Genomic DNA, 27,723 nt, shown 5'->3' on the forward strand with positions numbered 1-27,723 from the left:
AAGTGTTGATGAGAAGGCCCTGAGATGAATTTTAATTAGCAAAAATAAGTGAGATGGCTGAATAAAAACTTTCAGTATGTAACAGGAGAGAGTAATTTTCTCCAGAGAAAGGGTCTACTGTGCTTAAGAATGAGAAAGAGTGATGAGCAAGAAATCTTTAATTTTGGGTGACTTGCAAGGTACCCCTGGGTGAACAGCCAGGACATGACTAGGGAGCTTGTCAGAAAGGAAGGTGGGGGTGGTCCCAGCTTTCACCCCAAACCTGGGCCATCAGAATCCGTGTTTAGAGGACGAGCCTGGGGGGCTGATATGCAGGCAGAGCTAGGGAGTCATTGTACTAGCCCAGAGGTTCTCACCCTTCTTCATGCTGCGAGCCTTCCGTACAGTTCCCCACGCCGTGGTGGCTCCAACCGTAACATTATTTTCCTTGCTACTTCCTGACTAATTTTGCTACTGTTATGAATCATAATGTGTTTTCTGGTCGTCTTAGGTGACCCCTGTGAGAGGGTCACTTGACAACCCCCAAAGCTGTTGGGACCTACAGTTGAGAACCTCTCTGTTCAAGCCCATGTGTACCAATTAACCTGTGGGGGTGCTACTGTGAGGCTTTGCGAACGTCTCTTTTACCAACAACCTTTCACCCAGTGGCTTTAGTTTCTTAATGATGGTTTAATCAATGTAATAAAGGAGAAAAAAAAGAATACCCCCCATCTCCTCGTACTCTTCATGTATGTACCTACATGCATGTCTGTGTACCAAGTGCATGCCTGGTGCCCACAGAGGCCAGAAGATGGCGTCAAATCCCCTGGGACTGGAGTTATAGACAGTTGTGTGGCACTGTGTTGTTGCTGGGAACTGAACCTGAGTCCTTCGGAAGAGCAGACCATGCTCTTAAGTGCTAAGCTGCCTCTTTCTCCAGCCCCTCTTGGAATTTTTATTTATTTATTTTTTTAATTCTGAAAAGTGGAATTGATGTTAGCCATACGCTTAGAGGTCATTGCATCTCTTTCTGTGTGAGCTGACTACTCCTACCTTTCATGGTCACGTGGGCCTTTAACACGTGTTCTAAAAGTCACCAAGTTCTGTTTGTAACTTTCAAGTTAAGAAAAGACATCCAAAAAGGTCCCATTTGATCCTAAAAGCTTTTGAAAAGCCAGGGAAGGATAAGGACGGTGTTGTTGAAATGGAACAGCCTGAAAGACCATCTCATTAATCTGGAAAATAGGGATATAGCTACAATTATACGCATGAAATGTCTTGTCTGATGTTGTTAGGGACCTTGAGCAGAATGCTTGGGGGTAGAAGATTCGCAACCCTGGCTGAGGGCAGTCTGTAACATCTTTATAACCATCTAATAATGAAAGGAAGGCTGAAGTTGTCACAGGAAACTCAGATTGCTTTTCTGCTCATCATTTGCCTAAAACGAGGATTGGAGCGAAGGGGGCTTGCGTAGCTACAGCCACAGCTACAAAACATCACAGCCAGATGGGTGTCTTCCCTCAGGTTTGTAGGGTTCTGTTTTTAAGTGAAGTAAGAAAAAAATGAATGCAGCCAGCTCACCCACAAAGGAAGTTAAGTCAAAGAAACGATGGGGAAAAAATTTAAAGGACAAACAGCTCACCAGCTTCCCTGTCGACCTGAAAATCACCTAGAATAGTGGTTTTCAAACCTGTGGGTTGCAACCCCTTTGGGGATTGAAGGACCCTCTCACAGGGGTCTCCTAAGACCATCAGAAAACACAGCTACTTACGTTATGATTCATAACGGTAGCAAACTTAAAGTCATGAAGTAGCAAGATAAATAATTTTATTGTTGGAGGTCACCACAACATGAGGAACCGTATTAAGGGTTGCAGTGTTAGGAAGGTTGAGTACCATTGTTTTAGAAGAAGAAAGGAGAGAGAGAGAGAGAGCTGCATCTGTCATTCATAAGCCCTCATTCCTGGGCAGGAAGAAGAAATCAACTACCCCCATTAAGCTAGGAACTGCCTGAGAAATCACACTAAAAACATGCTGGGTTGGAAATGGAAGGGATGGATGACTCTGGATCCATGTAGTGGATGCAAAATAGCTCCTTACCCCCACTTGCAGGAGATTCCCCAACCAAAGCAGAGGTCAGAAATGATGGCACATGATTACCACGTAGAGGTAAGCACAGATTATAGATGATGAGCTATTTGCTGGGTGTGGGAGGCCATGCTCCCACTTTTCAAGGGTTCTTATGAGGTGGGGAGAGGGATAAGAAAATATTAGGTAGAAAGATAGCGAGGAGGAGAAAGACAGAAACACAGGACAGCTTTGGGAGGACCTGGGTCAATACTCAATAGCCTTTTTTATTTATTCAAGTGTCGTGATATTTTATTTGTGCTGAAATGTGATATTTTATTTGTATGTTAATAAAATGAAGTTTGCCTGGAGATCAGAGGTCATAGCGAGCCATAGACAGAAGTCAGGTGGTGGTGCACTCGCCCTTAATCTGATCACATGGCAGAGTCTGCGTGGTCAAGGACACAGCCAAGTGTCCTTTCCTTTAATCCCAGCACTAACCATAGAGACCTGGAGGTCTGTATAGACAGGCAGTGACGAGGAAGTGATATGGCTGGGCTTAGAGCCAATGAGAAGACAGAACAGGAAGGCAATCAGGGTGCAGATTAGACAGAAAGAAGCTCTCTCTCGGGAAGCTACAGCGAGGTGGTAAACTAAGGTTAGTCGGTGGCTATTTGCTATTTCTCTGATCTCTTCGGCTGTTACCCCTGTATGTGGCTCTGTGTTTCTTATTGAATAAGACTGTTTAGCAATTCATCTGCATTCAAGAGGGCTTTTTATAACAATGCCAAGGGGTGAGGCAAAAGACTTGCCCCTTGCTAGATCAAAGCACACCGCACAGCCAAGTGTAGACCCTTCCAAACACCTGGCAACCACACCCATGGTCAAATCATCCCCCTTATGCAGCCCTGCTGGGTAAAACAAGTTCAGATTCTTGAACCCTGAGTAGGTTCTCATTCTGCTGTGGGTCTCCACAGCCGGGTCTCCACAGCCAGACCTCGGTATTACGAGAGAATCTGTTTAAGAGTAATATACAAAACCAGACCATTGAAGATGAAGAGTGAGGCAGGAGACTGTATATTCATGAGTCAACTTGATTAAGATAGAATTTGTAAACAGTAAAATGCATGCATTGGAAAGGTTTTAACAATCTTCTACACCCCTTCTACTACCATTATTGATGTGCGGGATGTTTCCTTAATCTCTTAAATTTCCATTTTTGCCTCTCCCCATTCTGGGGGTCAGGCAACCGCTGATCTGTGTTTATTCGGCATAGATGAATTCAAGCTTCCCTTCGTGGTTCACTAACTAGAATTATGCACTGTTGCACACTTGCTCATCTTCTTTTGCTCTGTGTAATGCTTTGTGATCCTCTGCTCATGCCACCAATTAGTTCCCTTCCATTTATTTATTGTCCAGATACATCACAGCTTGTTCATGGACTCATTCATCGGTTGACATGGGAGCTGTTCGCAGTTTGGGTCTATTATGAGTGAAGTTGCTGTGGACATTTAGGTGTGAGTCACTACAGAATGGATGTCCCGGGTGTTAGCTATCCTTTCTCAGTGCTGTGGCCAAGTACCCGACACGAACAACAGAAAGGACAGATTTATTTTGGCTCACAGTTTCGAAGGGTTCAGTTCTTGGCTGCTTGGCTGTGGGTGCTTGAGCAGGTCATCATATGAGGGGGTGTGGTAGAAGAGCTCTCCTCTGGTGATGGGTAGGAAGCAGAGAGTGAGAGGATAAATTACAGCCCTAGGACATGTCCCAAGTAACCTACTCCCTCTGGAGAGGCTTCACTTCCTAAGTTTTTCAGTACTTTCCAAAATGGTGCCATCACCTGGGAGCAAGTATTCAATAACATTAGCTTGTGGGAGTCATTTCACAATCAAACGGTAACATCTGTACCCTCACTAACACTTGGTGATGTCAGCCCTCTAATGCCAGATATTTTAATGGTTTATAAGTTTGTGTTTCTGTGATAACATATTCCAAATGACTATTGGTCACTTATATATGCTTTTTTAAATAAAAATATCTGCTCATATTTATGTTCATTTAAAAACTGTACTCTTTTATCGGGAGAGTTTATATAATTTTTTATATATTCTTGATTCAAGTACTTTATCATAGACATATAGTGTGAATATTTTCTTCTCTTTTGCGTTGGATTTTCATTTGGTTAACTTTCCAAAGTGATTTTCATTTTAACAAAGCATTATTTTTTCCTTTTTATAATTCATGTTTATTCTGTTTTATTTAATAAATCTTTGCTGTACTAGCTATTTTAAGACTTTTATAATTTTAGTTTGTTCTCTTTTTGCTTCAGATACTTTGAATGTCTGTTTTGAGTGCATACATACTGAGAATTACTATGTTTTCTTGATGCAGTAGATTCTTAACATCTTCCTCGTCTCTAATTATATTACCTGTCCTGAAATCTACTTTGATAGATGATCATAGGTCTATGTCAGCTGAAACCATTAGTGGGTGGTGGACAGGTTTACAAGGCAGGAGAGTGAATGTTTTTGCTGGTCTCCTTCCTCCTGTTCGCTACTATCCTACATTCTGGGACACTATGAAAAGATCAAACATAAGAATAATAGGAATAGAAGGGGAACAATCCCAGCTCAAAAACCCAGAAAATATGTTTAACAAAATCACAGAAAATTTTCCTAACCCAAAGAAGGGCATGCCTATAAAAAAAGTACAAGAAGCTTACAGAACTCCAAATAGATTGGGTCAGAAAAGAAAATCCCCATGCCACATAATAATCAAAACACTAACCATGCAGAACAAAGAAAGAATGTTAAAAGCTGCAAGGGAAAAGGGCCAAGTAACATATAAAGGCAGATCTATCAGAATCACACTCAACTTATTAATGGAGATCCTAAAATCCAGAAGGGCCTGGACAGATATGCTGCAGACTCTAAGAGACCACAGATGCCAGCCCAGACTACTACACCCTAAAAAACTTTCTACACCATAGATGGAGAAAACAAGATATTTTATTTTACATATAAAATATTTTACACATAATATATATATATTTTACAAAGTCACGTTTAAACAATATCTGTCCACAAATCCAGCCCTATAGAAGGTACTAGAAGGAAAAATCCAACCCAAGGATGTTAGCTACACTCATGAAAACATAGTCAATAGATAACCTCAGACCAGGCAAACCCAAAGAAGGGAAACACACACACACACACACACACACACACACACACACCCCACATGCTACCACCTATAGATGAATTTCTAAATGGTCTTATTAAATTAAAAACAAAACAAAACAAAACAAAACCACGGAGCCAGATATATGGTGAAAACCTGAGAGATCAGGGAAATAGGGAAAGCCGCAGCTAACCTCACCTCACCAACTTTGCAGCTTCCAAATGCGAGATACTTCCTGACAACCCATGTCTATATGCCTTGCTGTTCTGCTATCTGATTTGCTCTCTCTGTCCAGCTACATCACTTCCTCTTCCTGCCCAGCTCTGTTACTTCCTGTCTGTCTGTACAGACCTCCAGACCTCTATGGTTAACTAGTGTTGGAATTTAAGGTGTGTGCCACCACAGTTGGCTCTGTTTCCAGTGTGGCCTTGAACTCACATAGATTCCTGCTTGACAAGTGATAGGATTAAAGGCTTGTGCTACTGTTGCCTGACTTCTTTGTTTACTTATAATGGTTGGTCTTTTTTCTCTGATTTCCAGGCAAGCTTTATTTATTAAAGCACGAATAAAATATCACCACAACCACCTCCACCAAAAAATTAACAGGAATTAACCATCAGTGGTCATTAATATGTCTCAATATCAATGGACTCAATTTGCCAATAAAAAGACAGAGCCTCCAGAGGATTCTAGCAACAGGTTGGCCCCATGCCATGTGGCTGGGGCACGCAGGACTCAACCAAATGCAGCCGGGGGGGCCTCTCCCCAGGTGGCTAGGCACTGTTATGGTGAGTATAGGGTGGGGAAGTGGAACAGAGAGAGAGAGAGATGGAGTGGTTCATCGGCTAAGGAGAGATGTGGATCTGAAGAGGTAAGGGTGCTGAGGAACAGGTTGACATGAATGGCTTGCTTGCTACCCAAGTCCTAGGTGATGTCTGGGCCTGAACTATAGCCAAGAGCCAAGTCTTGGTGCAGGGCCCTGAAGCAGCTGAGGGGGCCTGAGAAGAGGTGTTTGGCTCCTGTCGACACTAAGGACCGTTCTGTAGTCTGGGCCAACACCTGGGGCTGTGTTGGTGTCAATGGGCCATGCCAATCTGAGTGCCCTGCACTGCCACCAGGGCCATGGGGACAGCTGGGCCCTGGCTGCTGCCAAGAACCATGTCTAGATCCATGATCCTACCACAGCCAGGGGCCAGGTTGATGTCCAATGACCCTTGTTGCCACCAAAGGTCACACATATGCCTGGGGTCTAGGATACAGCTTGTGTCCATGTTGGTGTCCAAGAGCTGTGCTGTGGGACCATGCTGACTTGAGTGGCCAGCACTGTCACCTGGGGCCATGGTGTCATCCCGGCCAGGGCTGCTGCCAAGGGCCCTATCTGGGTTGGTGGTCCTACCACAGCTGGGGTCTGCATTGATGTCCAGGCTCCAAAAACACTGAGGGCCATGCTGATACTGGGGGTCAGGGCCACTGCCTGAGGACATATTGGTGTCTGAAGGACACACTGCCATGGGGGCCATGCCAAACCTGGTGGCCTGCAATGTCACCCAGGGCCATGGTGTTGACCAGGCCAGGGCTGCTACTGAAGGCCATGTCTGGGTCTGTGGCCCTACTGCAGCCCAGGTCTGAGTTGACATTTGTAGCTCTGGATGCCACCAAGGGCTGTGCAGATGCCCAGGGTCTAGTCAGCCACCTGAGAACAAATTGGTGTCTGAGGTCCACGTCACTGCAGGGGCCATAATGATCTAGGGGGCCTGTACTGCTATCAGGGGCCATGGACACATCTGGGCCTAGGGTGCTGCCTAAGGCCATGTTTAGCTCTGTGGTCCTGTAGCAGCCAGGGTCTGGGATGATGTCCAAGGCTCATGTCACCACTGAGGGCTCTGTGGATTCCCAGGGTCTAGTCAGCCACTGGAGGCCATGCTGGTGTTTTAGGGCTATGTGGCTGCTGGGGCCATACTAAGCAGGGTGGCCTGTGCTGTCACTGGGGCCATGGCAATGAGCAGGCCCAAGCTGCTGCGGAGGGCCATGTCTGGGTCCATGGTCTTGCTGTAGCTGGGGTCTGTGCTGATGTCCATGGCCCATGTTACCACAAGGGATCATAGGAACCACAAAGTACTGAAATCCCAGGGCTGTGTTGAGCTGGCCATGCCCCTCACTGGCACTGGGATGGCTGGCCCTGCTCCTCACAGGATACTGCAGCAGGAGAGCTGCTCCCTCACCCCCCCCCCCCCACTTAGGAAAGATAGCCCCACCCAGCATCATGGGCTTTTACCTCACCTGGGCAGCACACAGTTGACTCTGTGGGTGATGATGCAGAAGACCTCCCCCTGAGGGCATGAGAGTAGGAGAGATGACCTCCCCGTCCCCCACCTGTCACGTAGTGGCGTGGGTGAGGAAAAGATGCCCCCGCCACCTTGCTACCTATGGCAAGTGAGAAAGGAGAGAGGGTGGGAGAACCAGCCCTGCCCCTCACCAGCTGCAGAGCACAGGAGAGTGGAGCGTGCAACTCACCAGGGCACCACCCTGGAGCTAACCCTGTTGTCAGGGGTGCAGGGGAGCCAGCCCTGAGGGTGTGAGAAAAGGAGAGCTGATCCCATGCCCCCTCATATGCCTCCTACAATAATTGGGGGAGACCCTGCACCTCACAAAACAGTGGAGCTGGCCCTGGTGGTGTGAGTGTGGGGACCTGAGGACCTGAGAGACGAACTGGCTGCATTGGATGGGCTGGCTGAGGCAGTACTGGGGAGAGAGAGAGAGAGAGAGAGAGAGAGAGAGAGAGAGAGAGAGAGAGAGAGAGAGAGAGAGAGCTGGCAGGCTGACCGGTCCAGCTGACACCCAGGCCCAGGACTGGGGCTTTGAGTTGGCTCACTCCAACATCCACCTCATCTATGAACTGTTAGAGCACAAGAAGGGGAAAAGCCTACAGATCCAAAACCGCAGGATTTCCACGACAGAGGACAATGGCGGGAAGTCCAGGGGGAGCCCGGTGAGAGCTGGTGTGACAGAGGACAGAGGCCGGGAACCACACTGATGACTCATGGCAATGAACACTTGTAAATGCAGATGAAAGGACTGAAGGGTGAAGTGTGTGCGTGGCTTACCAGTCCACACCACAGCGTCCACGATGAGATTTTTTTTTTCTTTCCTCCTTTCCTTCCTTCCTTCCTTCCTTCCTTCCTTCCTTCCTTCCTTCCTTCCTTCCTTCCTTCATATCTCTCTCTCTCTCTCTCTCTCTCTCTCTCTCTCTCTCTCTCTCTCTCTCTCGTTATGCTTTGTTTGTTTGGTTTGTTTTTTGTCTTTTTCTTTTAAGTTTTGTTTTGCTTTGGGGGGCATTGCAAGGGCAGATGCAGTGGCAGGGTGGGAGGGGAGATGGACAAGATGGGGATGCATGAGGTGAAAAACCACAAAGAATCAATAAAAGTTAATTAAAAAAGACACAGGTTAACAGAATAGATAGGAAAACAGGATCCATCCTTCTGCTGCATACAGGAAACACACCTCAACATCAAAGACAGATATTACCTCAGAGTAAAGGGTTAGAAAAAGATTTTCCAAGTGAATGGACCCAAGAAGAAAGCTGGTGTAGCTATCCTAATATCTTTAAACCAAAATGAAACAAAAGAGATGGAGAAGGACATTATATACTTATCAGAGGAAAAATCCACCAAGATTCTGAACATCTGTGCCCCAAATACAAGGGTGCCTACATTTGCATAAGAAGCATTACTAAAGCTTAAATCATACATCAACCCCACACATTAATAGTGGGAGTTTTCAACACCCCACTCTCACCAGACAGAAACTAAATGTAGAAATAATGGAACTTACGGATATGACACAAATGGACCTAACAGACATCTACAGAACATTTCACCTAAACACAAAATAATATATCTCCTTCTCAGCACTCATGGAACCTTCTCCAAAATTGACCATATTCTCAGTCACAAAGCAAGTCTTAACAGATATAAAAAAAATTAAATTACCAGATCACCATGGATTAAAGCTGGATTTCAACAACAACAGAGACTACAGAAAGCCGAAAAACTCATAGAACTGAACAACTCTTAACTGAATTACCCCTGGGTCAAGGAAGAAATAGAAAGAATTCCTAGAAGCAATGAAAATGAATGCATAACATACCCAAACTTATGCGACACAATGTAAGTTGTACTAAGAGGAAAGTTCATAGCAACACTAAGCGCCTGCGTAAAGAATTTGGAGAAATCTCACACTAGTGACTTAACAGCACACCAGAAAGCTCTAGAGCAAAAGGAAGCAAATACACCCAAGAAGAGTAGACTGCAGTAAATAATCAAACTGAGGGCTGAACTCAATAAAACAGAAATAAACAAAATAATACAAAGAATGAATGAAACAAAAAGTTGTGTTTTTTTGGAAAAAATCAATAAGATAGACAAACCCTTATCCAAACTAACTAAAAGGTAAAGAGAGAATATCCAATAACAAAATCAGAAAGGAAAAGGGGGATATAATAACAGATACTGAGGAAATCCAAAGAATCAATAGGGCAAACACCTGTACTCCACAAAATTGGAAAATCTAAAAGAAATGGACAAATTTCTTGATAGATAACCACACACCAAAATTAAATCAAGATCAGATAATCAATTTAAATAGACTTTTTTTTTTTTTTTGGTTTTTCGAGACAGGGTTTCTCTGTGTAGCTTTGCGCCTTTCCTGGAGCTCACTTGGTAGCCCAGGCTGGCCTCGAACTCACAGAGATCCGCCTGGCTCTGCCTCCCGAGTGCTGGGATTAAAGGCGTGCGCCACCAACGCCCGGCTTAAATAGACTTATAACCCCTAAATAAATAGAATCAGTCATTAAAATTCTCCCAACTGAAAAATAAGCCCAGGGCCAGATATTTTTGGTGCAGAATTCCACCGAACTTTCAAAGAAGACCTAATATCAATACTCCTCAAATTATTCCACAAAATAGAAACAGAAGGAACATTGCCAAATTCTTTCTATGAGGCCATAGTCACCCTGATACCCAAACCACACAAAAGACTCAATAAAGAAAGAGAATTATAAACCTATTTCCTTCATGAACATTTATGCAAAAATACTCAATAAAATACTCGCAAATGGAATCCAAGAACACATCAAAAAGATCATCCACCATGATCAAGTAGGCTTCATCCCAGAGATGCAGGGATGGTTCAACACACAAAAATCTGTCAATGCAATCAACCATATAAACAAACTGAAAGGAAAAAAAAACCACATCATCATCTGATGTTGAAACAAAACGTTTGACAAAATCCAACAATCCTTCATGATAAAAGTCTTGGAGAGATCATGGATACAAGGGACATACCTAAACATAAAAACACATGTGGCCCCTTATGCTGGAGAGGATGTGGAACAAGGAGAATGCTCCTCCATTGCCGATGGGAGTGCAAACTTGTACAGCCACTTTGGAAATTAGTTTCTCAGGAAATTGCGAATCAATCTACCTCAAGACTCAACAATACCACTCTTGAGCATACAGCCAAAGGATGTTCTTTCTTACCACTAGGACACTTGCTCCACTACATTCATAGCAGCTTCATTCATAATAGCCAGAACCTGGAAACAACCTAGATGCCCCTCAACCAAAGAATGGATAAAGAAAATATGGTACATTTACACAATGGAGCATTACTCAGCAGTAAAAAACAATGACATCAGGAAATTCACAGGCAAATGGATGGAACTAGACAAAAAAATCATCCTGAGTGAGGTAATTCAAACCCAGAAAGACAAACATGGTACATACTCACTCATAAGTGGATATTAACTGTAAAGTAAAGGATAACCAGGCTACAATCCACAGCCCCAGGGAGGCTACATAAGAAGGAGGGCTGGGGGTGGGGTGTGGATCTCCCTGGAAGGGGAAATAGAGGAGATCTCCCGGGTGGGCTGGGGACAGGTGGGCATGGGAACTTGAGGGTTTGAGTTGGTGGGGGTTGGGGGTTGGGGTGGAAGGAGAAAGTGCTGAGAGAGATGTTTGGAAAGATGGTTGGATAGAAGCTTGATGCAAGGGAAACTCCCAGGAGTCTACAAGGATGGCCCCAGCTAAGCCACCGGGCAGCAGTGGATAGAAGCCCGAAATGGCTATCTCTGTGACTGGATTGGTGACTACCCTGAATGTCATCAGAGAGCCTTCATCCAGTGACTGATGGAGGCAGAGTCAGAGACCCACGGCCAAACACTGGACCAAGCTGGAGGAGTCCTACCGAGGAGAAAGAGGAGTGACTGTAGGAGCCATTCCTGGCTCGTGAGAACTCACAATCTGAACCAACAACCTCGGAGCCTGCATGGGACCAACCTGGGCACTCTGCATATATGTGACAGTTGTGTAGCTTGGCCTATTTATGGGACTCCTGGCAATGGGAACAGTGGCTGTCCCTGGTCATTGGCTGGCTGTTGGGAACCTATCCCTCATGCTGGATCGCCTTACCCAGTCTGAATATAGGGGGAGGTACTAGGTCTTAGAGCAAGTTGATATGCCATGCTTTGCTGATGCCCATGGGAAGTCTGCTCCTTTCTGAGTGAATATGGAGGAGGGATGGATCGAGGGAGTAGGCAGAGGGGAGGTGGGGAGTGGGAGGAGAGGAGGGAGGGAAGGCTATGGTCAGGATATAAAACAAACAAACAAATAAATAACTTTTTTAAAAGGTAGAGAAAAGAGACATTGGTAAGCCAAGGAAGAAAACAACAACCAACCAACCAACCAAACAACCAAACAAAAAACCCCATGACTTCCCTCGACACAAGAGCTCAGGGTCTTTAATTAAAGTCCCATTTCTCACCATGACACAGCACCCCAGAATCTTCCTGGTTTTAGCTACCACCATGCTCTTCCTTTTGCCTTTCAGGATGTTCTCTGGAAAGCCAACAATGAGCTTCTGGAGTCTTGGAGACTCTTCAAGAACATGCAGGTTCCCTTCTGACCTTGGCGGGGCAACATTGATTTGTTCCCTTCCACGTTAGTAAATATTTTAAGACTCTGGATTGGATTTTTAAATATCAGAGTCTTATTTTTATCTGACATAAAACTTAACTGAATTAATATTGGAGCACTAAATGATTTGATTCTAAATATTTGTTGAATAAGTCTTTCTAGAAGTCTTTTAATGACTTGTTTGTGGTGCATTGGTCTCTCCTGAGTACAGAGGCCATCAGATCTGGAATATTTCTAAGAGTGACAATATTGTTAACCAGTAGAAAAGTTTTACAAGCATGGGGGTGTCATTTAGGAATAGTTCCCTGGGAGCTGGATAACTTTGGAGTGAGTGCTAGAAAGTGATTTTAGTTAATCTGTCACTAATAGCAAAATGTTAGATTGCAATGAATAATCCCCACCATTTTTTGAGGGATTAGTGTGTTCCAGGTACTGGGGTGAGCATTTTTACGTATTTTCTCTTTTGAAGCTCACAGAAGTCTTCTGAGATAGATAAGACTGTAGCAGGAGGGGAAGTCTAAGAGAAATTAAATAATGTGCTCAAAGTTCCTCAGTGTGAAGGTGAATTTAACTCAGTCTAATGCTTGAGCCCTCACATCTTAATTATTCTTAATTATGGAGGTTTAATAGTTTTCTTCTCTGAAAATGAAGTTATTGGGTCATATCCAGGATTCCTAATTTGGGACTACCTTAAAGATGTGCCACCCTATCTCCTTCAAAACACCTTCTGCTATACAAATGGATGGCTGGTGGACAACTCATGGCCAATGACTGAGCTAGCGTGGTCACCAGCTGCTTCAAAAGGAATTTCTCCAATGGACAGATTTGGTTCAGGGACTCACCAACTGTCCAGCACTCCCTCAAGACTGCACTCCCATTTTAGATTCTTCCTACCCAGTCCCTTCCCTCCTTTCTCCAGGTTTTGAATCAATTTGATGATCTGAAGTCTCTCCCAGCTCCTCCCTAGCCCTAGCCCATTCATCCTTCACAGAAATTTCCCCCAGTGCACCTGCAGATCGAGTCCAGTCACGGCATCTGCTACTTAGGGGACCAGAATCTATACAACTTCCACCATGGGGAGAGCAAGGAAATATTTCAAAGGGTGCCCCTATCCAAGAAGTGGTCTTTGGATCCTGGATCTCACCCGCACATAACTGCAACTTTCTAAATGGATAAGGATGATAAATACAGTGCGTAATCATTTAAGAGCATGGGTGAACAGACAATACATTTTTTTCAGTATGTTTTCAATCAGTGAATTTTAAAAGAGTGTTTGCTAGAGAGATCATCATGCTTGAAAATACTGGATGACAGTAGGCGGACATGACTACGGGCTGTGTTGAGATCACAGACTCTCTGGCATCAGGCAGGCTTCACTCTTACTTCTTGCTGAGTAAACGCAGGCAGGTTGTGTTGTCCCTCTGCATATCTGTTCCTACAACTATGTACTGCAGCTGCTAATAATAACTGTTGTAGAAGTGGAGTAAGACAGACGAATATAAAATATTTTCCCCAGCACAGAGCAAGTATGCAGTGAGAGTACATCAGCATCATCAGCATCATCGGCATCCTTTGTTCCATCCTTTCTCTTCTCTTTCTAACAGGACCTCACTAGCCCTGGCTGCTCCTTAACATTGTGATCCTCCTGTCTCAACCACCTAAGTGCTGAGATCACACCACTGCACCTGGCTGTGGCTTCATCTTGTATATTAATTTTCACTTCTAAAACAAAAATTTATGGTCTATTTCATAATCCCTGACTCCACCTTTATCAGAAAGGGAGGCAATATTCCTCCTAAACTATATAATATAGCTCATCCTTCTTTGAAGAAACTGCATCTTGTGCTCAATACAGTGCTACTCCTCTGAGTTTAGACCTTCAAAACCAACTGTGCTTTCACTTAATCATCTGGAATAATCTGTCCCAAAGCATTTTTATCCATGTGTGATATCCCTTGACAGCCAGTTTGTCCTTACCGCTCAGGCTAGTGTTAGAACAGCAATGCGAAGAATCGAGGAAACCCAGCACCCACAGAACTCATCTCAAAAAGACGATTATTTTAGGCATATTTGGGCCCTTGAATTTTGGGTGCAGGGCAGTTTCAGAATAATATAAATAATTATTTATTGAAGTGCTGATTTTACAGTTGGTGGCGAAAATTCTTGTGGGGCAGCTCATTAGTAGACAGGTGCAGGCACAGCTGTTCTAATTAATGTGTTAGCAATCCAGTTCTTGATTTCCATTAGGGATCAGAGGAAGGTTTTCCTCTCTACCTGACTACATGAGAGACCGAGCGAGGCGGGGTAACATTAGGGCAGCTGTGAGTTGATGATAACAAAATACATAACTTCAGTGGCTTATCCAGACAGTTTGTTTTCCTCACATCAAATGAAATGAAACCAGGAAGCAGACGTTTGCTGGTATTGGTTTATCAGCTCGATGATGCCCACATTTATAGTCCTGAGATTCTTTGGATCTTTCTTATACTGGCCCCAAGTGACCCTGAAGGTTCTAATTCTCATCCTCAAATTGGCACAAAGGAGGGAAAAGGAATGGAGAAAACAGAACATAGGCAGCCATCATTGTAAGCAGACCCCACATTTAAATCTTTTGACTCTGCCAGGTGGTCTCTATATAGCTGCAAAGGAAGCTGGGGAATTAAGAATTTCACTTGAGAACCTTTGTATGATGGATATAACTAGGTTTCGATCACTAAAATAGCCAAGAAAGTATATTGTGAAGGCGGTTGGTCCTGTTTCCCGTCAGAGGCAAAGGTAGAGATGTAACTGGTATTTGTGTCTTTTCCATCACAGGAGGAAAGAGAGGAGCAATGGGTGTGGTCCGTGTCAAGTAACCATGCTAGAGGTCAAATACATCACAGCAAATGCCAGTGAGATGTTCACACTGCTCTCTCTAATTAAACAGCCACAGTATTTTGGGGGTTCAAACTTAGACATCTTATTTTAGTGGTAGAGAATTTGTTTTTGTAACAATGTCTCGGCAATGTGATTTACCTGCAACTACATAATTATAGAATGCAACAGATTAACAGATTCATATTCTTACGAAATTGCCTAGTTTCTCTGAAGCAATGAATCATATTTAGGAGAAAGTGCTGGAATCTGTTTGAGGGGCAGTTGAAATTTACTGGAACTTGTTGTCTCTAAATTCACAAAGTATTTAAAAAATAGTCAAACGACATCAGGAGCTTAAGCAGAATATAAATAGATCCTGTAGTCCTGAGGTGTGCAATATAAAATAGGCCATGCCTCAGGAGCCTCTTTGGAAGATGCCTGCAATGTGAACTTTTGGACCCTGATTCTGCAGAAATTACCTATCTTCAAAGCTGGGTGAAACTGTGGAAGTTGAACTTTTTCTCAAATGTTGACATTTTTCAACCTTTGATGACAATTGAAATATGTAGTTTGTACCTTATTTACATCTCAGACACTACTTAAAATTGATTATGTATTTCTTAAGGGTCAAGTTTGACAAGTACTATATATCTGTATTACTTATATAATTCTCACCTTCATTGATACGTTTAGTATGACATTTTATAGTCATAGTGAATATCTTTTTTAAAGATTAGCGATACTCTTTTTAAATTAGAATATCATTTCATCCTTTCCTCCTTCTCTTTCTTCCCTCCAACATCTCCCATACCCTGATCTGTTACACCACAAATTCATGGCCTCTTTATCTTTAATTGTTCATGTACACATATGTTCATATATACATTTATGTATGTACACATACATAAATATAGTAAGAGATAGCATAAAGAAAAATGATTTGTGATATTTTCAGACTATGTTCTTTCTGGAAAATTTAAATCCTAAAGAAAAGTAAAAAAAGGAAAATTTCAAATTATCTAGATATCTACATGCATTTATTGGTTTCTAATGATTACTTGGTCCAGCATCCAAGATAGATTGGTACAGACATATACAGTGATGGCACGTGCTTTGAATCTCAGGGCAAATATAATACTGTTCTAATCTCAAGTGACACTTGATGAGAGAGAGCAACCCACACCGCTTTGACAGGAGTAATGACCTCAGGGAGCGCAGTGATATTGGGAACTGGAGGAGGAGCTACAACTCATTTGTCATCTAACACAGAGGGAGCAGAGCGAGGACCTCATTATACAACGAGTGAGGTCCGCTAAAGTTACATGCTGTTACTCAGAGCTCAGGGATCATCCCAGAGAACAGTGGCCCTAATGATCCAAAAACATGGGCTGTTGCGCAAGGGAACTGCACACATTCCGTTAAAAATCTCTGTTTTTGTCAATACATTTCTCTTATTTTTGAAGATAAGCTTTAGATCTACATAAAAATAACACTGGGCAACTTGGATCTCCTAAACGTTCCCACATGCTAGCACCTAAAGGGTTAAGCTTGACAAATCAATACCCTGTTTGATTTGTGGTGTCCGGTGGGCACAGTGGTTAGTTAGTTCATATTCTGAATATCGTTCCACAGTGACAGGAATGGAAAGGAAAGACTAATTGGTTGGCAGTCTCTGGGTTCTTCCAGAAGATCCTGGAGTGGTAGTAATGGCATTGTCAGCCACTGAGAACTTCTTTTTGGTTAAAGGTGATACAAGGAGTGTCTCCCTATATGTCTCAGTTTGGCTACATCGGCCTTCAGGACACCGGCATGATGAGTATGTACCACTCATCTGTACAGAAGTCATTACTGTCAGAGCCATTGTACAGAAAAAACAGGAGCCAGCGGTTGAGTTTCCACCCAAGGAAACTAATAAGTGGTTCATTTACAGTATGTGCTTAGGCTGACTCAGACCCTGTGGTCAATTCTAAATCTCTCGTGACTCTGCCTTCTGGGAGTCAGTGATAAACACTTGCTGTGTTCTATTGCCCAGAGTTCTGTGCAAAGCACTGTGAGTGAAATTAAGAAAAATAAGACCCCCAATCCTGTTGGTGTGTAGTTCCCTGCTTAGAGAATTCGGTCAAGCTTCCCACATCCCCTCCTGCCCTGTTCTGAACAATACACATGTCCCTTCCTGTTTCAGGAGACCATTTAATGGGCAAACTTCAGAGTAAATATTTGCTGCATAGGACTCTTGATTTCGTAGTGCCCACTGTGGATTAGAAAGGTAGTTTTTTTTTTTTTTTTTTAAAAAAACAGTTTCTAGGGCATGGAAAATGGCTTTTTATGGCAGTTTTTAATTTTCCATACAGGGTTGGAGGTATGTGATGATGTTGTTCATAAATATGAACATAAAATAAAGAGATGAACTTGAACTCCATCCAGATTATTCTGAATGTAAAATGTTAACATCATTTCGACAGAATCTGACGAGAGACGAGTGTTTGTCCTCAGAAAGAAACCGGCATGTCGTTTATAAAATAGGATAAAGAGGGGAATAGTTTCCTTTAATCCATCATGGGCAAAAACAAAACAAAACAACAACAAAAAGAACACTTTTCTGGAAAAGATTTAGAGCATAGCTTTCATCAAGGTTACGGTAGCTTGTATTTTATCCCTGAAAACAGGGCAAATGAATAAAATATAAAGTTTGACGGATAGGCTTATCTCGAAGACGTGTTATTGGCAACTTACAAATCCTGAACTCATCTTTCAAATGTCACTGCCTCGGTGAAGTCCTGTGTGAATCCTGCAGAGAGAGCCACTTGCTACCCCAGGGGGATTCTGCCACTGTTTCATGATGGCATCACAACTCTTCATCTGCCTTGTTCCCCAAGAGTGGGAGGCAGCTGCAGAGCCCCCCTCCTGCTGCACCCAGGCACCCAGGTAGGCTGCTTCAAGGTCTCAGTCACGGCAGACCCGAGAACAAGGGACAGGCTCAATACCAACCTCCCAAAGAATGAAGTAGGTTTTTGCCATCAATTCCTCAAAAGGAGGCACAGAGTTCACGACCTCCATTCTGCCAAAGGGTCTGAGTATCTGAAGGACTTGCCTGGGCAGAGTAGCCCTAAGAGAAGTGTTAGTTAATTAGACACCGTCTATTAGTTCTTGCTAATTAGAAGGAGCTGCCAAGAAGAATTAACGTGCAATTTGTAACTCATTATCATTGTCTTTCCTCACAACGAGCTGGAACAGCAGCAGCAGGAGAAAGGAGTAGAGGTTACAGCCCACACTGCGTGGCCTTGGGAACACCCACGGGAGGCAGAGGCAGCTTCAGGTTTCTGGGGGATCACCAGGAGAGAGGACACTCAGCCAGGGATGCTGAGGAGTGCTGGGTGGGGAATGGGTGGGGTGAGCTGCAATAGAGGCTTCTGGGGCCAAAGTGGAGGCTTGGGGGGCACTTCCAGTCAGGAGCCCCCACATCGACCCGTTGAAGACTAGATGGATGACCACGGGCTCAAGTTCAGCCTTAAGTAGAGCTAAGCAGAGCCAAGGTGAAGAGACCCGGATGGAGAAGCAGCCTTGGACAGGGAGTAGAGGCAGAGATGACACTCTCCAGAGTCCAGCCAATCTCTGTGACAGTCCTGTGCGGTGGATATGGGAGTATTAACTCAGCAGATAGTGCAATGGGGCTCTGAGAGGGTGGCTGGAGAAGGCTCACCCAGCTGGAAGGTAGCTGACTGATGCTGAATAAAGCTGGCGCTAGCCTGGCACTTCTCTGGTCTTGGCCTCCTTTCTCCCAAAAGGAGGAAGCATGAGCACTGATGTTTCCTAGAGCCTGGCTCACTGGTTACCTGCTGTACCTCGCTGCTCTAGGCTACTAGGCCAAAGGGAAGTGCAATTTGGAAAGCTGGGTTAGGCAAAGTCAGGCTGAAAGCTGGGGTGCACGCTGCCAAACCTCCTAAAAAGCCTCCAGGTCTTGCCCTGTCAAATTTCTCCTCCTTGTGTGTTGCCCAAAGAGGTGGATTAGTCCCAAACACGGAAGACTAGCCTTGATGGCGTCTCTTCTATCCAAATTCATTAGGCGCCGGTTCGTTTAAAGCTGGGATTGCCATCACCATCAACCTGGCGCCACAATGTCAAGGATGTGATCATCGTGTCCGCAAGACTGTACAGTTGGGAACTCCAAAGCCTCCAGTGCACCCGACCCCAGGGCCATCGCGTCACCTTTCCTTTCCTCGTGATCCGCTGCCCACAGCTGCTCAGTTCTCTTTTCATCCACTCTCCATTTCCTAGACAGGTGATTTCCAAACCAGTGTTCTCAAAACAGGATGGGTGGGTTTGCCAAGAGGCACACCATTCAGTCATTCAGCAAACTGTGTTCCAGCTCCACCAGGAGGCAGGGCCACAGTAGTGAGAGTGAGACAGAAGGCTGCTCACAACTTCCAACGTCCCACTAAAGGTGATAGTATAATGTGCTGCGATGGGTCTGAACGGCTGTGGTCCGAATTACCGACTTGGCGCTCCACGCCTCCACCAAAAGTCCTCCAGTCAAGGTTGCCACCCTCCCCTGGGCTTTGGCCTCAGAGACCAGGCCAACCCTTTCTAAGCCCGTCCCCTGGGCTGGGCATGGTGCCTGAGAGTCACAGACCGTCGGACCCACCCCCTGCGTCCGGGGCGCGCGCTCTTCTCCGGTGGATCTCGCCTGGGAAGAGCCAGAGGCTTAGTCAGGGAGGTTGCGGATCCTCCCGGGACTCCCGGGCTTAGCCCTCATCACCTGGACCATCCCCGGTTCGCCCGGGGTCAGGGTAGGGGGGCACCGTTTGGCTCGCACCCAGCCGGGTCCCTCCGGCCGCCGCCCACCTCTCTGCACCGCCCCGGTTGCATCCCCGCGGAGCCCCCCGGAGCTCGCCCGCTGCCCACGCCCTCGCCGCCGAACCCCGGCCGAGGCTCCCGTACGCCGCACCTCTCCGGAGCGTGGCGGGCTGACTGGGCATGCTCCGGAGCCCGGCCCCGCGCCGTGGGAGCCGAGCGCATGCACTCGCCGGGCCGGGGGCTCGCCGTCCAGGGGCGCGGCGCTCAGGCGGCCGCTCTCGCCGATGCGCTGGCCAGCCTGCGCCGGACCCGAGCCAGGATGGCCTCCCTCACCGCCTACGGTACGGCTGGTGGGCGGGCGGGCGGGCCGGCGGGGCGTGGGAGCCGAACCGGCACCCCGGGAAACTTCGGGGTTCGGTTATGGTCTGTGGGGGCTGCCAGGGAGGGAGCCGAACCCTTGGGCTCAGGAACCCACATCCGCATCACCCGGAGGATGCTTGGGAGCCAGGAGGAGGGTACCTGCCAGTAGAATCCGGGGACCCCAAAAGGCTCACATTTGGGAGCCTCGGGAGTCCAGAAAAATCCCACTCTCTCTGGAGTTCTCACAAGGGACGCGGGGTGTGAGGTCCTGCTTAGGGTTTGAGCCTTGGACTTGGGGGACACGCGTTTGCTCAGAGGCCGCCTTGTCCCTGCCTGACCTTGGGCAAGTTATTTAAACTTTTCTGCTCCAGCATGTCTCCATCTGTAAAAGTGAGGCGAGAACATCCCTGGCAGATGCCGTGGAGTTAAAATAATATGCACCGATTTTTTTTTTTTGGATGCAAAAGGGAAATCAGATCGAGGCAATAAAAGTCCTGAGGCAATCAAAGGTGTGAATCCCTCACCCCATTTCTCGGTTAAAGAATATGTATCTGAGTACTTAAAAGCCTACAGACATGTAAGGGCATCCCACAGTTCTGAAGGCAGTCACCGGGAAGCTTTGAGATCCTGTGAGCAACCCTAGCAGGGCAGCTTCTTATCAACATTCCTGCTTGTGTGGGGAAAAAAGCAATTCTCTCCGCGTGGGTTAAAGGAAGCAAGCTAGCAGTCTGCTCGCCCTTCCCCTGCATGCAGTCAGCTGTGATAACATCTCCATTCCGAGTTTCAAGGGGAAGGTTGTGAACAGTCTTGGGCAGTGTTTTGCAGGGACACCTGCAAGTCTGGGGTTGCTGGGAGGCAGTGGGTGCTCTTGGGTGTGGAGGTCTTGGTCCTCAGGCCCGTGATGTCCCTGACCATCTCCCCAAGGTTAAAGGGGTGAGGTCTCTTTTTCTCTTCCTGATGATTTGGGTATTTCACGGCATTTGCAATGGATTCTTGGGAACCACTAACACACCGTGGATAGATTGTAAAGGACATACAGAATGGCCTATGCTTTTCTTTTCATTCAAAGCATATTTCTTTTTTTCTGGAATGTGACTGTTCATATTCCTCACACATCTGACATACAGTTTCCTCTTTCCTGGGTTCCTATGTGGGGGATAATTCAATATCCTGATGGTATTCTAGGCATATTCAATTGCCAAAACCTCACTAAATTTACATCTTTTTCTGTCAAAGAGTCTAACTTCTGATTTTTTCTTTTACACCACTGTAGATGCTGCCCTCAGGATACCATCAGTAATAGGTTTACATAATAATCAATTTTATAAGTTTCTAGAAACTCTAGAGATTTACTGGGACCCAGGGGGGAAGATAAAGTCATAATAAGTGAAATTACTTTGAAAAGCAAATATATTCAGTAATCAAAAGAAATGGGGGCTGATTAACTTGGGGGGTACTTAAGAATCACACAGGTTCTTCTTTAGACACTTAAAAGGAAGTAAACTGATTTAAATACAGGTATCATCTAGAAGTTGTGCTATTTTAAGTATTTTCCTCCTCCCCTCTTCCTAACACGTGAATACAGCTGGCTACCAAGTCCATGTTAATTCCTTGGTTCATAGTGAAGTAACTTCAGTTGCTACCCAGGTGGGTTAGTCCATTGGAGTTTTCAGCTTACTGAACTACTTAAAGAAAAACAAATTGGAACACATGCAGTATGTTCACCGTTCATGGAATGCTATGAAGACAATTATCTGATGTCTTTGGGTGGGGCTTGGGAATCTTCTACACACATCATTTTCCCGACAATTGAACTGCTCGTGAAAATGCTCCATTTCAGTTCTACTAGATATGGGTTTAGCATGATGGAGGGTGGTCTGAAGTAATTATTTTTGCCTAGAGCTTGTAGAGGCTCCAATTTTTGTATTCATTTGGCTGGTCTAATAAATGCTTTAATTCTGTCCTTAGCACTGGGGTTGTGGAGAGATTGGATACTTCCACTGTAGAGCTCATGTTTTAGTTAGAGAGATCTGGCTTATGCATTTCAGCTGCAGCAGACTCCAGTAACTCAGCTGCCTTCCAACGTGCATTTTCCATACAGGATTAGAACGTGCTCTTTCTATATTTTAAAATGGCGTTTTCTTTTATGCCACTACCTAAACTCAAATAGTCTAGGAATGTGAGGTGAGGGGGGGAGGTAATACATAGTTGTAGCATGCTCTTTGATGAGCATCTGTTCCATGAACAGGGTGATTTGGAAGACTCTTGATTTTTAAAGTCTCAACCCTTTATACTCAATATTGAAGTTTCTCTCCTTGTCCTTTAAATAGTTAGGCTCCTAACCACTTTTAGCTCATTACATAACTATATGTACAAGGCTAAAGATGGGTGACAAGTCTGTTTTGGGGAGAAATGACTGGCCATGCGATAGAAAGCGTGGAGCCATGTCCCATGTCTGATCCAGGAAGAGCCTTCTCTTTGGATCTACAAGGATGGCCTTGAGTGGCAATCTGGGATCTCAGGATGTGTAATAAGGAACTCAAAGAGGTATCATAGTGGCTATTTTATACAGGGGAGGCATCTCTGGGGAGATGTTTGAACAGAGAGCTGAATGGTTAGAAGAGAGTGAGCAAGGCATTCTACTGTATGGGGGGTGGGGGAAAGATGGTTGGTAAAATGATCCTAAGTGTAAAAAGGCCCTGTGGCAGGGATGAGCTATTCACATTCAAGGCTAGTTAGGAAGGCAATGTGGCTAGAGCAGAGAGAGCTAGCAGAAGACAGGAAGATAATACAAGTCATAGCTGGCACTGTTGTGACCATGCTCCCCTCGACTTCCCTAAGTCGCTTGTTTTCTAACTCCTCAGAGTAAGTCAGTGTTCACTTTGCCCTTGGCCTTTTATACCCCCACTCTCAATCACGTCCATAGTCTTGGTTATATACTTATCAAGGGCTAGACAATGGCTCCAGGTACAGATTCTGTCTCTTAGTGAGAAGCCTAACTAGGGAGAATAGAGTCTTCTGACATTAAGTAGAATGTAGGTTGTGCCTGGATGCAAAGATTAATAATAGTACAAATATTAATAATAGTATTAATAACTAATGATAATTATGTGAGTTATCTCTGCAAATTGTCACACACGACCTTTCAAGAAACTAGTCCCATGTTAACTCCATTCATTTGAAGAAAGTGTGGCACAGACAGGCTAAGGAACTCGCTTAGCCTCTGATGATAAGGGAGCCCAAATGCCGATGTGGGGAGTTTGGCTCTGAAGCCTGGAAGTGAGTGGGTGTCGTTAGGAAGAGCGAGAGAGATGAAGCCGTGCGTGTGTTTGTCAGAGTGTGGGAAACCTAGCTGAAAGGTTGGCTTGAGCCAAGGCTAGAAGACAATGGATATCCAGGCTCGTGCTTCTGACTGGAAGTGGGTACAGGTGGACTGAGTGGGAGGGACCAACAGTGCAACGTGTGAATCCAGAGAATCTGGAAGAAGGAGCCCAGCTTGTAACTTCTCCTTCTTCATTTTTATTCAAGTGTCTCCACATAGAAGTCAACTCAGAACTTCTTTCATGCAGGAGCTGGGTTTGCCTACCAGCTGTCTGCTAGACTTTTCGACTCGCGTATCCCGTTACCATGGCCAACTCAATGTGTCCACAAGACAAAATGCCTGCTTTTGGATGTCCTGTCTGCTATGAATATATGTTGCTAAAGCCATGAGCCACATGGCAAGGTATAGACTTATAAAAAATGGGTTAATTTAAGATGTAAGAACTAGACAGCAAGAAGCCTGAGCCATTAGACCAAACAGTTTAAATAATATAAGTGTCTGTGTGTTTATTTGAGTCTGAGTGGCTGCCGGCCCGGGGTGGGAGAGCTCCAGCTACAAATTCCCATCTTCCAGGAATGTCTCCAGTTGCTGAGCTCAAACCAAGTGTCCTGCTCTCCCTCGAACCCAGGGTTCCCAGGGTGAAGGAAAGAGCAGCGTTTCTCTCCCGAATGGCAAAGTCAACCAGAGCAGATAGATTCATAAATGAAGAGCTATAGTGGGTTGGGGATGCGAGTGGAGAGGGACGGGCCAACCACAGTTCCCCAGAAGAGGAGGAAACAGTAGTTAGAGATTGGTGGGGAGAAAGAAGGCATTCTGAGAGCAACAACGGGTGTAAGCAGAGATGAAAGAGACAGCCTCTGGGAGTGGAGGCAGCCAGGCAACAGAGTTCAGGGCAGCTGGGGGCATGATGAAGGAGACAGGGGTGTGGCCAGAGAGGTGCAGAGGCTAGTGTGCTCAGCCTCCACAGAGGCCAGGATCCTGGTTGTCATCCTCCAGCACTTCTTGGTAGTGGCCTTGGGTAGAGTGATCTACCTCCTACGCTGTTGCTTCTTTTAAAATCTATAAAGTAGGGCCATGGTGAGCTTTGGATGCAATGGTACTTGCAAGTGTGTATGAAGGGCCCATAGTAAAAGTAACTGGAGCTTGAGATCCGTCTTAGTTACTTTTCTCATTGTTGTGATAAAATAAACATGTGGTACGAATGACATAAGAAAGGAAGGGTTTATTTTGGCTCCTGGTTTGAAGGTATCGTCCATCGTGGTGGGGAAGTCATCATGACTGGAGGTTACAGCACCTGGCCACATTGCATCCTCCGTCAGGAAGCAGGGAGAGGTGAACACTGGTTCTCAGCTAGCGTTTTAGATGTGTCTAGGACCTCATCTCATAGCATGGTCAACTTACATTTAGGGAGCATCTTCCTATCTCCACTAACCTAATCTAGAAAAGCCTCCAAGGTCATTCTAGATCCTGTCAAATTGGCAGTCAAGATTAATCATCAAAGTCCACAGAGCCCCACATCCATGGATGCCCAAGTCCCTTGTACAACGTGGAACATTTGCATATAATCTGCATGTGTCCCTCTGTATTCTTTTAGTAATTTCTGGATCTCTGATAATACCTAATACAATGTGGGTGCTACAGAAGTGGTTGTGTTGTTTAGACAGGGATAACAAGTGTTTTGGAATATTAATTTAAGATGTGTTACATTCATTTATGCTGTGGAATATTTGTTTAATGATGTGAAGATGTGTTGCATTTGTTTGATTAAATAAAACTAACCTGGGGTCAGCAGGCTGAGTCAGCAGCTAGCTGACAGGAAGTGGTAGGGAGGAACCATCTGTAGTTTGGGTTCTTAAGTGGGGGCTGAGCAGAAGGACGCCCAATTTGGGGTGGGGGGAGACGCGGGCTAGAAGAGAAGGTTAGCTACTTGCTATTCAGCCTTTCTGAGCGGACAGAATTTCATCTCAGCCTTTGAGTCCTGAGTTCTGTAGAGGGATAGAGATCTAGATAAAGTTCCCTTTAGCAGTGATAGAGCTGGTGCCTGAGGGAATAGAATCTTGCGTGGCCACAGCCAATGTGGCCAAACTCGGTATCTGTGGAGTTGCACCTGCCGATTAGCAAAACAGTTGCTTAAGGGACAGCTACTGAATTTAATGAAAACAACAAAAACAAAACAGCAGACAAGTACACACACAATTTGTAAAAAAAAAAATTTTCTATGATCAGTTGACTGCTTGCATGCAGAATCTGCAGATGTGGAAGGCTGGCTGTTCTCTGTACTAGCTGTTCCCATCAACTGCTTCATCCAGCCGAGACACTCACCCACCAAGTCCTGTTGATTCTTCTACTTAAGCTGTTTCACTTTGGTTTATTCCTCTCCCTTACCCTGGCCAGCACCATTGCTCAGGCCGACCACAGCAGCAGCATCTCAGCGGCTGGTCCCACCTACATACCTCATTCTGTTATTTCTCTGCTTGAAACTTTGTTCTGGCCTCACTCTGCCAAGGATTGGGGTCCATCTACCCACCCTTCTTGCCCTTGGCTACATCGTACACTTTAGGGGAACAGGAGATGAGGATTTTCTTGGTTTCTTGGGTGCATTCTCTGAAATATACCTCCACCTTCCCTATCCAGATCTCATTTGTTCTCCTGACATCTTCTCCATGTCACATGGTGCCTCTTCTGTAGTTGGAAGTTTTCCTGTGTCCTGGCCAGCTGGTGGTCAGGACAAATCTTTCTGACTCCCATCCCTCAAGTAAACACACAGAAGCTTATATTAACTATAAATGTTTGGCCATTAGCTCAGGCTTATTACTGACTAGCTCTTACACTTAAATTAACCCATAATTCCTATCTATGTTTAGCCACATGGCTTGGTACTTTTTCTCAGTTCTGCATTGTCATCTTGCTTCTTCTATGTCTGGCTGGTGACTCCTGACTCAGCCTTCCTCTTCCCAGAATTCTCCTCATCTGCTTGTACCACCTATACTTCCTGCATGGCTACTGGCCAATCAGCATGTTATCAACCAATCAGAGCAACACATATTCACAGCATACAGAACTACATCCCACAGCACCTCCCCTTTTCTGTCTAATCAAGAAGGAAGGTTTTAACTTTAACATAGTAAAATTACATATAATAGAACAGTTATCAATCAAGAATTACAGTTACAATATTGAGTCTATTTGTATTTGGCAAAATTAAAGAAAATATTCTATCTATCCTATATTTGTGAGTCTAAAGTTTCACATCTAATTTATCTTTTATCATAACTTAGGAAAATTATAACTATCTAGTCTTCAACCACATCAAAGACTCCAGAAGGATATAATATTACTTAAGTAAACAGGAAATGTATTGTAAGCAACTTTCTGGAAATGACAGAGACAGCTGCCTGCCTGGACAGTCATCCAAAGTTCCTCTGCAACATTGGGACATCCATCTTCAACCTAGAATCTCTCAGTCATTTCTCTCTGTGTCCTGTAGAATGTCAGGCAGTTTCTTATGTGAAGCAGGAACCTAAAAGACCATCTCGCCTTACAGAGTTCAGTGGTCATCTTCCTATGGGTCCTGTATGTCCAGTTTATATAACATCTTGTCACATAGTCCAGGCAAGAGCAGTTTCTTGCCCAAATGGCCATTTTGTGCCAAGGAGAAGATAAATTCCATACAGAGTGTCTTTGTTGCCCATCTTCCTCTTTGAAGTAATTGGTGCTGCCATGAGCAGACATGTCTCACTGTCCAGAAAAGTCTTAAGTTTTTAAAACATTCTAAATGCCATATTCCACAGGTCTTTGAAGTGTTTGAAGATCACCTACCTAATTGAAATACATCTATGTATATCTAGAAAACTTAACTAACATAACTATAAGCATGGTTATCATAGATGACTGATTATTAATCTGTATTTCTTAATTATACATTGCAATTTTAAATGAGTTGCTTAAACATAATACCTTAAACAAGAGTAGAAATATATGTACAGTATAACAAAATTAACTTTAAATTTGTATCAATAAACTAAAATCCATAGCAATGTAAAACATTTTTAAGCAAGTTGTTGCTCTTTAAAAGTAGATTCAATAACCTACCCTTTCATCCTATCATATCTATATCCTATATTTCTATATCACTCTTCCAGGATGTCTTAACGAAGCTAAAGAAAGACTTACCCAGTAGCTTCCTGTTTTG

The 27,723-nt window shown here is 44.7% G+C and overlaps 1 protein-coding gene across 2 annotated transcripts in view; it reads left to right on the forward strand.

The window, feature by feature from the left end:
• The first annotated feature begins 19,711 nt into the window (after window positions 1-19,711).
• The window catches only part of Ano4 (anoctamin 4), a 395,425-nt gene continuing 387,413 nt past the window's right edge, over window positions 19,712-27,723 (forward strand). Inside the window, exon 1 of one of the 2 annotated variants that reach the window (XM_037196832.1) lies at window positions 19,712-20,190. In XM_037196832.1, coding sequence (XP_037052727.1) covers window positions 20,070-20,190 — 121 coding nt within the window. In that variant the 5' untranslated portion in view covers window positions 19,712-20,069. The remainder of the gene's footprint in view (window positions 20,191-27,723) is intronic. The other variant, XM_028880306.2, reaches the window with a different exon arrangement.

This window comes from Peromyscus leucopus, chromosome 18 (assembly GCF_004664715.2).
Source record: "Peromyscus leucopus breed LL Stock chromosome 18, UCI_PerLeu_2.1, whole genome shotgun sequence".
Classification (NCBI taxonomy): Eukaryota; Metazoa; Chordata; class Mammalia; order Rodentia; family Cricetidae; genus Peromyscus; species Peromyscus leucopus.